The 14,998-nt window shown below is 53.4% G+C and overlaps 2 protein-coding genes and 1 pseudogene across 2 annotated transcripts in view; all 3 read right to left on the reverse strand.

Moving 5' to 3' along the window:
• The window catches only part of WDR1 (WD repeat domain 1), a 30,790-nt gene extending 28,769 nt beyond the window's left edge, over positions 1–2,021 (reverse strand). The window contains exons 1-2 of the mRNA XM_036328934.1: positions 1,927–2,021; positions 1,366–1,487 (exon numbers count right to left, since the gene is read on the reverse strand). Coding sequence (XP_036184827.1) covers positions 1,366–1,487; positions 1,927–1,942 — 138 coding nt within the window. The 5' untranslated portion in view covers positions 1,943–2,021. The remainder of the gene's footprint in view (positions 1–1,365; positions 1,488–1,926) is intronic.
• A 5,441-nt stretch (positions 2,022–7,462) lies between these two features.
• Positions 7,463–9,726, reverse strand: LOC118659212 (WD repeat-containing protein 70-like). The gene is given in 4 exon segments (XM_036315410.1): positions 7,463–8,063; positions 8,129–8,606; positions 8,608–9,568; positions 9,693–9,726. Coding segments are annotated over 4 exon segments (2,031 nt in total). The 3' UTR covers positions 7,463–7,505.
• A 34-nt stretch (positions 9,727–9,760) lies between these two features.
• On the reverse strand, positions 9,761–10,977 carry LOC118650115 (annotated as a pseudogene).
• Positions 10,978–14,998: the final 4,021 nt, after the last annotated feature.

The raw sequence follows: 14,998 nt of genomic DNA on the forward strand, positions 1-14,998 counted from the left end.
GGGCCACCTCAACTTTCCTTAAAACGTCAGGCCCTCACTCTGGAGACCTCTGGATCAGTACGATCTAAGCCTTGGCAATGTTTCCCCTCGGTCTGAGCGAGACCAGATCAGCTTTCTAGGAATGCGTGTGACTAGCAGAGTCGCTGTTAGCACCTTCAAAGCACATTCACAACCACCCACCCCCTCGCTTGAGGTGCCCAGCCACCCTGGGCAGACACTGCCAAGCAGAGCTCCGTTTTGCAGCAGAGCAACAGCAGCGGCTGGCTTCCCCAGAGGTGGGGGCAGAGCCAGCAGCACCTCTGACCCAAGGGAGGCCTCTCCTCTTACAGACAAGGAAGCCGAGGCCCAGGGCCGCTCATTCCCTCGGTGGGTCGTGAGGTTCCTGAACGTAAGCACATCTGACCAGTGACCATCCCAGCCCACAGAGCGTAATGGCTCCCAACGATACGTGTGAATTTAAACTGACACCCTGGGGAGCATCGCTAAGCAAAACCACCCACCTGCATACTGTGCAAAAGGCGCAAGCCCAGCTCAGGAGAACCCCCCCCCCCAAATGGTCCTACTGGCACCTCCAGCGTCCCTCCCCCATTCTGCCCCCGCCCCCCCCCCCCGCCCCCGCCCCCGCCCGGAATCAGGGAGAAGCAGCATTTCAGCGTGCAATCCTGGTCATTTCAATCATCACAGAGGAGCAGCCGGAATGTGCAAGGGTTTCCCTGGGAATTGGCTCTGGAAGCATTCTCAGCCTGGGGGCAGGATGCCAGCCTGTGCCCCTGACTCATGGGCATTAATGGGCGTCTGATTTTGCCCTGGGGCTCAGATCCGCAAGGGGAAGGTGAGGCTGGAGTGCAGGTGCCCGGCTCAGGGACACGGGGAGACCCTGGGTGTTAATAGTGATTAAACCTCAGTGCCATTTACCCAGTGCTGGGTGTGTGCCAGGCAGGCTGGGCTGCGGTGAGGCCTCCTCTCATTCAGCGGGCAGGGCAGCCAGGGGAAGTGGGGGGAGCCTCATCTCATCTCCATTTTGCATATGAGGAAACTGGGGCTCAGGGAGGCTTGAGTCAGCAACCCACCCCCTCAAGGTCAAGGAGCAGGGATCGGCCTGTGATCCCCCAAGTCCAGAGCCCTTATGCTTAGGACTGAACTAATCTGAGCCTCAGTGTCCACAAGAAGAGAGAGAGCCCGGCCTGGCTAGACTTGAAACCGTCCTCCTGGGCTCTGAGGTGTGGTCCCAGAGCCGAGGGGGCGTGGCGTCCTCCTCCCAGGCCACCGGGCCGGAGAGGAACCGGGGAAGGGGCGGGGAATTCACCCAGGAGCTGCGCTGCCTGGGGACGGGCCGGGCGCCTGGAGGGGGGCGGGGGTACTCACATCGATGTTCCTTAGGATGACGCACTTGCCATTGGTGTAAAGAAAATTATTGCCCTTGGGGTCGCCGCCGATGATTTTGGAGACGCCCCTCTCCACCTGGGGGAGGCTGGCGAACACCTTCTCTGCGGAGACACAAGCGCAGCGGAGCACGTTAGGGGCGCCCCGCCCGGGTCCCCGGCCCGGGGCCGAGGACGGTGGGGAGGGGAGGGGAGGCGAGCGGGGGCCCAGGGCCGGTCCCAGCCGGTCACCTGTTGCCTCCACCCGGAGGGCCGGCCGCCACTTGGAAGGAGCGCGGGGGGCCGTGCGACTTCCTGGTCCACGATCCCCACCCGGCCCTTGCGGGGGCGCGGGGGCTCCACGGGCCCGGCCCGCACCTCCAACTTTGGGGGGTTCCCGGGCCGGGGTCGCCCCCGAGGGCGGCGGGGCGCTCGTGGGCCTGCGCCCGCGCCCCTCCCCCGCGCCCGTGGACCCCCGCCGAGCCGCCCACGCCCCGCGATGGCCGAGGGCCGAGGGGGCCGGCAGCGCGGGCGCCCCCCCGGGGGCCCCGAGCCCGGCACTTACTGATCTCGTACGGCATCCTCGCCCACTGGTGACCGCGCCGCGCTCGCCAGACCCTCGGGGACCGCCCGCGCCGTGAACCAGACCTGGTCGAGGCCGCGCCGGGGAAAGGACCGAAAGGCGGCGCCGGGCGTGCCGGACGCGGAGGGGGCGGTCCGAGGCCGCGGCTCCAAGGTCCGCTCGCGCCCTGCCCTGCGCGCTGCCGCCGCGGACGCGCCGAACCCGGAAGCGCGGCCCCGCGCGCGGCTCGCCCCCAGCTTTGACCATATATAGTCAAGCGCTCGGCTCGGCGCGGCGGCCCCGCGCGCATGCGCGGACGGCCCGCCCCTCCCCCGCCGGCCCCGCCCTGACGCCCCGCCCCCGGAAGGACGTCACCAGCGGCCCCTTGAAAAAGCGGCGCGGGCAGCCTTCTGCGTCCGAATTTCTCCGGGCGTGGGAGGGCTGGGGCTGTGCTGCTGCGGGGCGAAGGAAGGGTGCTCTGTGCCAAAGCTTTGGGGCGCCGGAAGCACCAGCGCTTGGCCTTGGGGGGCTGGGGAAGTCTTTCTCGTTTCTGTGTCGCTGGCACTCCCAAGCCGTTAGCTTCCGGCCCTGTGGGCACCCTGTGTTTGCAGAAGCTGCGAGGCGCCCGCTGGGGGTTTTGCAAACATAATGCTTTCTTTCTCTTTTCTTAAAAAAAAAAAAGCATGAGTCAGTGGGAGTCGCCTTCCCTCGGAAAGGGCTGCTGGCAGGAGGAACTTTAGGGGTGTGCTTTGCTGGGCCCGAGCTTTCTCAAAAGTTTATTTTAGAAAGCGAAGAAAGCCAAGAAAAGCAAGAAGTGGGGGCCGGGGGGAGGGGTGTAGGTTCTAAGAAACCCACGGTTTATGTCCTCGTCGAGAAAGCGGAAGGAAAAGGGGGATTTCATCTTGTAAGATCCAGGCAGTGGCTCATAGGGGAAATCAAGGGCTCTGAGGCGTGTTACTTGGAGCCTCACCTTTGGGTGTCTCTCGGAGTTGGGGGACAGGGTAAATGTGAGAGCATACAAAGTACTTCTCTCTCTACTTCACTGTTTCCTGGCTTGGGCTTACATCCTTGACTTTCTAAACTACCGGGAAATTCCGTTTCAAAATGTATCCAGGTTCATCATTCCTGGCCTCGCCTTGGCTGTTACTGGGTTATTTATTGCAGGTGTGTCCAATTTGATTGCTTGGCTTGTGCTCCTGGCCCCCATCTCTCACCGCCCCCCCCCCACGCCCCCCAATCTGTTTTCCAGATTGCAGCCTGTGTGTTAGATTGAAAATCAAATCTCAGTATTAGTTTAAAAACTACAGGAACTCCCAAACCTCAAAGTAAAAGCTTAAAAGTCCTTGAGATGGCCTACCTGGGCCCTTTGATAGGCCTCGGGGATTCTCATCTACCCCAGCCCGCTACCCTCAGCTGTACCCTCCCTGCCTGCTTTTCTCCTGCAAGGCGACCTTGGCGCTCCAGGGCCTCTGATGTTTGCTCTCCACCTGGAATTACTTGGCCAAAAGTACTTACACTTGTGTCAACAGTTTCTTGATGCACGCCACCTACCCTGACTACCTTATTTTTAAATTGCAACCTTCCAGCCCTTACAAACACTTCTGATACTCCCTTCCCTGACTTCTGTCTGGAGTATGTCTATTCCTGGCACATGGTAGATGCTCCCATGGATGACCCAGCACCCCAAATGCAACCTTCAGTCAAAAAGCAATGGATGTGAAGGCAGTTCTGTGAACTGAAAAAAGACCCTAGAAATGCTGGCTTTGTGCAAAGCGGTGTATTTCTAAAGCAGAAATGCAAAACAAGTGGGGCTGTGGCTGTTCTGAGAAACAGGGTTTTAATGATCAGGCCTTAATGGGACTGGGGCTAAGAGCAGGTGTGACAACTGAGGTTCACCCCTAGAGCATTCATGTGATGGACTGGGATGTAAAACTGAGGCACCAACCCCCCGCTCTTGCAAGCTGGTAACTTGTATGCAGGTGTGCAAAGCCTTGTTGGACTTAATGCTATTCAAAATGAGACTCTAACCAACCCCCTGGGCGCATGCTAGGCTCTATGTAAGTTATATGTTGGTCTGGAGGCTTAAGAAGCTTGGGGTAGGATGGGGATGAAGATGGCAATACAAATCAAAAGTACTGCTACAAACAACATGATTGGCAGGCAGCTGACGGGGTTGAAAGAGGGCTGGGGGTCATTCCCCTGGTTCCTCTGCCAGTGATCTCTCAGCTGTAAGGGCTCAATTGGCTGGTGTCAGCTGTGCCTGGCTGTGGTTCCAGCACTTTTTTCCTGCTCCCCACACGCACCTTCGTTATAAGAGAACTAGAGGCCCAGTGCATGAAATTCCTGCACAGGTAGGGCCCCTAGGCCTGGCTGGTGATCAGGGCTTCCGGGGGCCATCATTCCACACTGGCCCCTGGTCGTCAGTGCATGTCAGTGTGAGCAATTGAACTGGGTCTCCTGGTAGAACTCCCGAGGGGGCACTTTGCATTTTAGATACATGCCTGGTAGATCCCTAACAGAGGGTGCCCTCAGACTTCAATGTGAACCCTGAAAGGTCTCTATCCCAGTGATTCACTGCTCTACATGTCAGCACAGGCACTTCTCTACGTCTTTTACCCTCCATGCTTTTGTTAAAACAAACCCCTGATCTGCCTGTGTAAACCTGTACACTTCTATAACCAGCTGCCTCCCTGGCACCTTGGTGGGAGTGTTGAAAGCCCGTCTCTTCAATTCAGTTCTCAAGTAGTATTTGTTCCACATTTACTCCCATGCCTGCTGGATTGATCAGCCTCCCCGTCCACCACCTGGGAAACAGCAATGGGAACAGGGACTACATGTTTTTCAACACTTAGCAAAGGGCCCACCAAGTGAGCTGAATGAATTCGCTGAAACGTGTCCTAGAGGGAATGACCAACAAGAGCAACACCTGAATTTGCATTAAATTCCAAAGTGTAAATTAGCGTGGTTACAAACATACTGTTCGGGCAACAGCTCAAACAGATCTTCCTTGAGAAGTCGGAGGCTGGCTTTGGATAAAGGGCTTGCAGACTGGGTAACTTGGTCGAAACCCTTAGAACTGGTTTTAGGTGTGTAGGAGGCCTTACAGCCTCCCCTTGCAGAGGGAGATGGGTTCTGGTCAATTCTGCTGATGCTTTGCAGTGAGATGAGGGCTGGGGACGCGGCTCTATGGGGATCCACCTCGCCCTGAGCATGCTTAGCCTCAGCCCTGTTCCCCCTTTCTTAAAGGGGAACATACAGGAGGCCTGTGCGGCTCCTGCCCTCAGAAGCTTCGGAGAGGAACAGAGAAAGGAGGGGTGGGACAGGAGTTCTGAACTTAAACCTACTTGCTCACTTGCAACCCTCACATTTTCATGTCCAGGCTTCCTGTTGGTTTGACTTCCTCCTTCCTCTTGGTTTGTGTGTCTGGCAAAGGGCTCTGCCAGGAGCAGCAGGAAGCATGGCAGGTGAGCTGCTCCCTCCAGCAGCTCCTGTCTGGACTACTCCATGTCCTGGAGGGACAGAGCCCTTCCTCCTCTAGGAGTCTTTGTCTCTCTCCTGGGTCCTTCCCTGGAGTTTGTAAACAAGCTTAGATAAGTCACACTCAAGGACTACCTGCAAAGTGTCCCTGAAATAGATCCCCTCCACCTCTACTTCCTTACACCCACCTCATACCCATCACCTCCAGCGTTCACCAGGAGTGTCCCCTCACTTCCTTTCCCAGAAACTGTCCCAGGTTGGATCAAGGTTCCACTCCTAGCCCACTCAGGTATGGAGGGTGGTGGTGTGAAGTTGCATGGGGCTAACTTAGCTCAAGGTACTGCCTGCTGATCCTGAAAAGCTGGGGTGGGGCTTTGGGCTTTCCTACTAGAAAGGAGACAGACTATTTAGGACTGGGCTATCACCCCAAGAGCTCTCTATTGCTTTTGTTTTCCATGCTTTTGTCAGAGGATTAATAAAACACAACCCTGGCCCGACTATATAAACCTATACAAAAAGCCCAGCTGACGTGGCTCCATGGTTGAGCGTTGACCTATGAACCAGGAGGTCATGATTCAGATTCCCAGTCAAGGCATATGCCTGGGTTTGGGGCTTGATCCCCGGTTTGGGGCATGCAGGAAGCAAGCAATCAATGATTCTCTCTCATTGATGTTTTTATTTCTCCCTCTCCCTTCCTCTCAAATCAATAAAAGTATAAAAAAAAAACGAACCTATACAAAAGCGTTAACCTCTGATGTGTAAATTCTTCCAATGTGAGAACAAGTGAGCTACCTCCAAACCCGGGCTCCTTGGGCTGCTCAATTGGAAACACATGGTATTTAACAAGGTCCCACGAGGGGGCTCTGTGCTTTGTAAAGAGGTGACTGCATGGCAGGTGTAACCAGTGCTGTGAGGGTCTTCAGCTCCCTGCAAGCTGTAGACCTTGTGCCTGAGTTCCGTTCCCACTCGAGGTTGTCTTCAGGGACAGGACCTCCAGGAGGAGAACGCTACCACTGCATAGCCTCAGGCTAGTTTGAACAGTTCCAGGGAATCACATCCTTAAGTTTCTGACCTGTTGGTTTAAACCATCAAGTCATCATCAGCCAAGTCTGCCCTATCTGATCCCCCTCAGGTCCGGGTAAGAGTTAACTGCTGTCACCTGCAAACTTGGCCTCAGAGACTTGGCCCTTGGCCCGTGTTCTATGCTGTCCCCCTCGCCACCTTTCCCCACTGAGCAGCAAGGGTCTGGCACAGTCACTGCCACCTTCTGCCCCTCTTTTCATTGTGCACAAAGAGCTCCAGTGAGTGAAATTGGACAGTTTTTGTCCTTTTCCACCTGATTTATTCCGTTTAGCATAACAGCCTCCGGACCCACCCATGTTGTTGCAAATAACAAATGAACAAAACAGATTCCTAAATACAGACGACAAACTTGTGGGTACCAGAGGGGAAGGGAGTAGAAGGGAGAGGGTGGTTGGGTAAAGGGGGTCAAATGTATGGTAATAGAAGGAAACTAGACTTTGTTGTTAGCCAGTTACCTCACTGAATTAAAAAAATTAAAACTTACATTGTTAAAAAAAACCACACACCTCCCATGAACTGTGAAATGGACACATACGCCTACCTTTCCCTGCTGCCTGAGACCCTGAGTGTCTAAGCCAGCCGTGGGCAAACTACGGCCCGCGGGCTGGATCCAGCCCATTTGAAATGAATAAAACTAAAAAAAGAAAAGACCGTGCCCTTTTATGTAATGATGTTTACTTTGAATTTATGTTAGTTCACACAAACACTCCATCCATGCTTTGGTTCCGGCCCTCCGGTCCAGTTTAAGAACCCATTGTGGCCCTCGAGTCAAAAAGTTTGCCCACCCCTGGTCTAAGCCAAACCCCCTTGTTATAAAGACACAACTGTATCGGGTTAAGGCCACCTTCCTCCAGTCCGAGCTCATCTTAACTAAGCACAGGTGGTGGCCGAGGACAGGTGATGGGGCTGCTTCTTCTTTGGCTTTCTTTTTTTTTAAAATGTATTTTTCATTGCATTAAAAAAAAACAAAACACCTGTTCAATATGCTCCCCCTCATGCAAACAGCTCTCATATGAGATTCTTCAGATTTTACGTGTTTTCCATTCTGGCTCATTCTTTGCTTCCTCATCATCAGATTCAACTTGTGCAAACATGGCTTTGGGCTGAGCCTTGGAATAGGCCGGAGACACCCAGTACGGGTTGTCCTCCGCGGCATGGCCTGGCAGGACAGCCTCCCGGGGATTGCCGTCGTCGGTCTTATCCAAAGCAGTGTTCTTCACGACGTATGAGGACAGGGTGCCACCGTGGGTTCCCACCCGGCCGCCACGCCCTGGGCCCGCCACGGGAGGCTCGGGCTTGTGCGACTTCAGGGGGTCCGGTCTGTCCTTCTCCAGCTGCTTCCTGGAGCTCCGCTGGCGGGGCTCACGGGACATCGGCAAGGTGTGAGGGGTGATGATGTCGTCCTGGGTCAGAGCCTCGGCTTGCTTCGCCTTCCGCTGGGTTTTGACCACACGTAGTTTTGCTCCCCTCTGACTCTTGTTGGGATCATAATAGACTTTCGCCAGCCCGTTGCCAGTTCCCACCATGATCTGGTTCAGCTTTGGATGCCACAGGCAGCGGACCACACTCACCCGTGATGTCTATTTCATACACCCTCTGGGAGGGCCGAGGGTGTATGGGGGACAGGGGGATGTCTATTTCATACACCCTCATACATCCTCTGGAAAGTTCTGCGCTCAAAGAAAACAAGTTTGTCGCTGCCACATCCCTTTTGAACAGATGTGCCGGTTACTATGAGTTTATCATCTGGACTGAAACAGCAGTCAGTCACTGGAAACATGGTGGGAAGACCCGAGGCTGGAAAAAGTGGCTTATTAAACTGTCTGATGTCCCACAATTTTAATGTATCATCACCTCCACGAGAGGCAAGGGCAGTACCATCATAGGAAAAAGCCACGCAAGAAGTGTCTGTACCTGGGTCATGAGCCTGTTTGTAGTGGAATTTAGGACGAACCGTCAGGCTCCGGTCCCAGATCTGTATGCTTCCGTTCTGGCAGGCAGCTGCTATGAGGCTTCCATCTCTACTGTATGTGCACGTGGTGGGAATCACTTTTTTACCCTGCATCGTCTGTGGTTTAAACACACTTTTTTGTTTCTTTGGATTTTCAACTTCCCATGTCCTCAGTCGCATCATTTGAGCAAGTTATAAATTCTCCCTTTATTTTGGGATGCCATGAGCCAGTAGGAAGCATTGCTGTGTGACCCTCGGTGTTGGCCATGTCCACAATATACTGGTCTCCTTTTATACATTCCATTACTTCAAAACCATCTCTGTCAATCACTTTGGCTTGAGAGCTTCCAGATACAAGAATCATGTCTCCTGTGTTACTATAGCGCAATGACTTGATCTGATGGCATTCACAGGGTTGAAGGGATCGAAATGCCTTAAAAGAAGCGTCCATTCCAGCAAAATCCCAAAACTTAACATCATAGTCGTATCCTCCTGTCACCAAGCGGGCACCTGAGGGGTCCAGACCCAAAGCAGAAACTGTTTCCGTGCCATGCTTTAGCGTTATTTCATGAGAATCAGGGATCTTTTGAACAGGATTTTCCTCCTCTTCTGAATCACCACCACCATCATCATCATCACCATCACCATCACCATCTACCTCCTCCTTGTGAAGAGGTGGAGGTAAACGACCAATTGCTTGCTCCATAGGATCAACAGGTTCTTCTGCCATGGTAGGGGGTAAAGGAGGGCCAATCAGCTCATCAGAGGAATCGGAACTCTCTTCACTTCCACTACTGCTTGTATCACTGGAAGATGATTGAGAGCAATCTCTGACCACATTTGAGCATGAAGATGTAGGTTCAATATCTTCATTTTGCCTTCTTAATTCTTTCTCTCTGTTCATTTCTTCCTCTGTTTCTCTTGCCTCCAGTGTTTTCCAACTTCTTTCCACAGCTGTTCTTCGAGTCTGTTCAAACATTGCTTCCAAATCAAATGTATGAGCTTTTCCCCCGAACCCCGTGAAGCCCATGGTGACCGCCAGCTGCGGGTCCGGTCCCGACATCTCCGTGCCTTCGCTAGGTCCGGGCGCTGCATTGCCGCCAGGGCCAGCCCACAAAGCCCCGTGGCACTTCCCTGATTCCAAGTAGTAAACAGCTTTCAACGGTAGAGCATGAGACTTTTTTTTTTTTTTAAAGGATTTCTATACTATATTAAAAAAAACAAAATAAAAAAGGGATTAATCAACATATATCTTAGCAGTCCTTCCAAGAGTCTCTGTACCCAACAGCCATGCAGACTAGCTGTCGCCTTTTTCTTTTGCTTGCAGCTTGTAGCCCGTGCTCTAGTTCTTAAAATCAAACTTGTTCCGCCAAATCCAACACCCTGAATTTATCCAAATTGTAGAAACATGCTTTTACCACCCGTCCACCAAAATACCTCCCATTCAGATCAACGACAGCTTTAATTGCTGATTCAACCCTCTCAAATTCTAAAAATATTCGTACTGCTTCATCAGCAGGGGCACCAGGAATTTCAAATATCACACATTTTCCAACTTTGCCATATTTTTCACACTCTTCCTTGGTTTCAACTTCCAAGTCTTCATCTGCCTCTCCTGCACCAACCATGTTCCTTAGTAGGACCACTTTCGCAGGACATTTAAGTATTTCAGTTAATGGATTTGAATCTGACTTCCTGGTTGCATCTTTCCCTGTGACTTCGCCCACAATGATCTTGCCTCCTCGCTTGCTCTTCTCCACTGACAACGCCGTGCTCAGCCCTCGCTCGTGTTTGCCAAGACCTTGGCCTTCCCGAAAGCCGTACTTCTGCATGATTTTACGTGCTACTGTGCCACCCATGTTGGCGAGGAAGGAGGCGCCAGGGCCCGTTGGAGATCTGGGTCTGTCCTGTTCCTCACACACAGGAGGAGGAATGGCAGCTTTAGAAGACTGGGAGCGAGGTCTTGAATCCTCTTCATAAGGAAATTCTCGGGGTAACTTTGTCTTTCTCTACAAGAGAAGTGGGTGGTGCGATGGCAGCTCCGCCCATACTTTTTCTCCTTTCTCGCTCATCATCTTCATCAGAATCTGGATCTGGTCGCCTTGAAAACCCACTGGCTTCATGTCTGTCTTTACGCTTCTTTTCTCTTCTATTTCTTTTTGTCTTTCCAGCTCCCGCTGTCTCTGCCGTTCTTCTCTTTGGCGCTTCACTACTTTCTCATAATCATTAGGAAACATAGGATCATAGTCATCAGCTAAGGGAATCAAAACTTCTCCTGCAGAAAATCCACTGGGTACGGGATCCTTTAGGCCAGCTGCTACGTGAGGCGGGGTGTCCACAATCTGCCGGTCATCTGACGAGCCACCTCGCTTTAGGTCGATTACTGGGGCAAGGACTGTACTTTGTTTTGTTCTCTGGCTCTTTGCTTGAGTGAGAGCTGCCTTCTTCACCTGAAGCTGAGACTGCAGAAGTTTGAAGTTTTTGGACCAGCCTTCTGTTTTCGAGTCACTGGTCTCCACTCCCAGGTCATCTTACAGTGACATCTTTTCAGTTTAATTCCGGTCTGCCAGGCCCACCCCTCCCCCTGGGCCGCAGCGGCGCACCAAGGCCCAGGGGCTGCGCTGAGGGCAGGCTGAGCGCACTCGGCATCAGCCCGTGACGGCCTGGACCGCAGCCAGTGCCAACCCCTACGCTGAGTAGAGCATGAGACTCTTAATCGCAGGGTTGTGGGTTCGTGCCCCACATTGGGCACCAATTGTTGGGGTCCAACCCCAGCAGGTCCAGGGGTTCCCAAAGGTGTGGACGGAGTCGGCGAAGGAATGACACGGAGAGAGTGTTCAGTTGATCAGCAGTCTAGCCAGGTTCTCTAGCCAGGATCTCCAGCCAGGTTCTGTGTTTATTGTCTTGTTACATCTGTATTTATACCAGTTGATCTTAATCCTATCCATTCTTTTCCAAAGGTTAGGGCGTTTGTTATCTCCATTCCAGGGAGTAAAGATTATGTAGCTTAAGTGTGATTGTTCGTAAAGTGATTAACTACCCGCCTGGCACTTACGGGGTTTTACTGATAAAAATCCCCACCCTGGGAAACAACCTTTCTCTTGGAGAGGTGACCTTGGTTAAAACACGTAGCGCTAAGAAGGGGAGCAAACATACTAAGAACAGTATGCCATAGACGCCAGGTCCCTTGAATCCTAAGCTGTGCAGATGTTACTTCCCCGCAGCGACTGTCAAGCAGCAAGGGTGGTCCGGCTTCCGGCAGAGGATCTTTTCTTTTCAGTCAGTAACTTAAAGCTGTCATTTTTTTCCCTGCTGAGATAAGAATTATAAGGTCAGTGTGTGCAGGGATAAAGGATAAAGTTTAAACACAACAGCTCCATTTTGTATGCATTTTGCATGCTTGTACTAAGTAGAGAAGGAAACTGTCGGATATTTTTCACAGTTATCCTATTGATTGTACTGTAGGTACCGCAGGTACTGTATTTCTTTGCTTTGATTCACTGAAAAGACCTATCCAGCTAATATCAGTAATGGAAAGGAAGTGTTAATAATGAACAATAATGAAAATTAAACTACTTCTGTCTGTGAATCATTTAAGCAATATCTATCTTTAGAGTCTCACATTTCTGCAGTTGTGAATAAAGACTAAGGTGATACATCAAAAATGAAAAAGAAAAAAAGAAATGACTTTAAAAAAGGTGAACGAGGGCCATTGCCGCAAGAGCAGAAGGTGCAAGGCGAGGTGTTTTGGCCTAGGAGGGCTCTGGCCTGTTGCTTCCATGGAGGCAGGACAGTGATTATCTGGATACACTGGTTTCTCGTCCGCTCAGTGGGGGGAGGTGATCTGACTGGTAGATCAGCCCAGGGAACTGGCCAGGCCTAGAGTCTGCCCACTCCAGGGGGTCGCATGTTTCCCTGTAAGTGGAGCCTGTTGTTGCCCAGACCTGCGCATGGCTGGAAAGATGTCTTTGCTGGAGCTGTGGTTACTGAGTACCAGAGCGGAGGGGCCGGAGCGACAGACCGTCTCCGGTGGAGGCTGGCCATCGGGTCAAGGCCCCAGCCATGTTGATGCCTTCTGCAGGCTGCGAGGAAGAGTGGGCTCCATGTCCCCAGCTCCTGGGGCATCACCCCGATCTCGGTCCATGTTCACATGATGTTCTCCCTGAGTGGGCCTGTGAACCAAACTCCCCCCCCCCCATTTTATAACAACACCAGCCATGTTGGAATAAGCCCACCATACTCCAGCATGACCTCTTTTTAACTAATTACACTGGCAGTAGCCCTGTTTCTGCATAAGGCCCCACTCTGAGGTCTTGTGTACTGGGACTTGACTGTGCCATTGTGGGGGACACAACTCAACCCATAAGTCGGAGGGGCTTGCCTGTCTTACCTCCATCACCCTCCCATCTGGAGCCCCAGTCCTGGCCCCGAGCCCCTCGGAGGGAAGGACACCTACATACATTGCAGTTGGCGCACATCCACTGTGGCAGAGGCACTTGCCCTGTAGGTCTGCCACCCCTTCTGGGCACCTGCTTTTGGGAAAACCCCAACCAGGGCACAAAGTGAGAGTACAGGCAGGTGTCCCACCAAAGACTCCCCAAAGGGGAGACACATTCTTATGCTCCCTTATGCTCTGCTTAGGACTCTCGGCCCTCCCGACAATTGTCCTGTTATTCTCTTTGTAGGTGGCATGATTAACTGCCTCACCGTTTCCAGGCGGCCGCCTACACCTGGTCCCACCTGCACCTGGTCCGACTGGTTTCTCTGACTGACCCTTACAACGGACATAAATACCCCGCTCCCCATCCTTGGCCCCGCTGATGCCATCTTGGTCTTGGCCCTTCTGCTGGCAGATGTAATCATAAACTTGTAATTCCTTACCCCTTTGGACCTTGTGCATTCCTCCTTCAGTGACCCTGACACTCCCCACCCCACCTCCAGATCCGGCTTCAAATGCCTTTAGCCACTGGAACATTTTTGTTGTGTTTGGGGGCTGCTTGGCTCTGGTGGTGCCCTTGGGGCTGTGGGCACCATTCCTCAGCCCCACTGGCGTGAAATACTCCCCCGACCAGGCGCAGTCACAGAGGCCAGGACCCGTTCTGCCTCGGTGCCCCCAGCTGGCGCCTTGTCCCTGACGGGCTGGGCTCCAGGCCCTACCAGGGCATGCTGGGACTGCACAGGAAGGGCCTCTGTCTGCAGGCACCTGGGGCTGTGTGTGATGTTCATTCTCAAGTCGATAGTCCGAAGAGAGATGGCAGAGATGCGGGTGGGGGCGAGTGAGCCCAGCCGCTGCTACCAACATGAATGGATCAGGCAGCACCACTGATGTGCCTTTGGAAACAGCTGGCATCTGGTTTTAGTTTTCAGCAATGTTGGAGTCTCATTCTGGGCATGCCTGTCCCATGGAAACCCTAAATACCTTGGCTGTAGCTTAGTTCTCAGGAAGCTGGTATGTCTGTGACCTATCGAGGGATTCCCCAAACTGGGGGATGGTGCAGTGCCGGTCACAGCAGGGTTACAGCCGTGGGAGCGTGGGCCCCGGGGGAGGCTGCCCTGCAGGGTAGAGATGACGAAGGCTGGGCGGCATGATTTCTGCACATAAGCCACGCTCCCAGCTTCTGCCCGGCGTGTGCTGATGGCTGAACAAATGACTCTTAGCCACTGCACCACAGTAATCAACGGGAGGAGGCTAATTCCAAGGGTGGTGGAGTGAAGACCCGCTTTCTCAGTGGTGTTCTGGCAACATCTAAAGCTCAGAAGCCGCGAAGGTTTAATCCTGGGCAGAGCTGACACGGACGAAGCCGTCCAATGGATGTCAGCTTATTGTTTACCACAATACTTCAGGATTGGCCCAGCCAGCATGGCTCAGTGGTTGAGGGTGGACCTGAATAGCCCACAAGAGGGGCCAGCCCATGAACTTCCCTTCCTCGCCACAGCGTGCAATGCGTAGTTCCCCAAATGTACGAGGCCATCTGACATTTTCAGGGTCTCCCCATACTCACGCGGCAGCCCTCTGGCTCCAGCACCCGGGCCACCCCTCCCCACATAAATGCAGGTGGCCAACCCTGGATTCCCCCTGCAGATGCCTCTCTTCGAAGACCCATTGCTTCTGTCTCCTGGCTGGCTTGCAAAAGGTTCATATTGGCAGACCCGGGGGAAGGTCCCGGGGATGAAATCCTACCTCTGTAGGTGGAGGGCAGAGGAAGCCCCGAGGGAGCGGCGGGCCCTCCAGTCCGGTCATGGGCAGTTCATGACAGGAAACCTGCAAGGTGCTTCCTGTGACTGCAAGATGAGAGGGAGCCCCGCACACTTCCAGACACCAAAGAATGCCGCAGGGTGCAGGGGGGAGAGTCCGGGGACGAGTCCCTGAGGGCCACCCTACGGGGAATCATACGTGCTGAGCAGATGGGGAACCGGTGTTAGTGGGAGGCTGAGAGGCAGTACTGACTGGCCAGGATGAAAGTTGCTGAAGATCGGTCCCTATGAGGGCTCACGGGAAGCGATCTCTGCACTGGCCCGGGCCCAGCTGCCGTCACGTTGTGGAGCAGTCTCTCAGCACTCTGT

This window comes from Myotis myotis, unplaced genomic scaffold (assembly GCF_014108235.1).
Source record: "Myotis myotis isolate mMyoMyo1 unplaced genomic scaffold, mMyoMyo1.p scaffold_m19_p_1, whole genome shotgun sequence".
NCBI lineage: Eukaryota > Metazoa > Chordata > Mammalia > Chiroptera > Vespertilionidae > Myotis > Myotis myotis.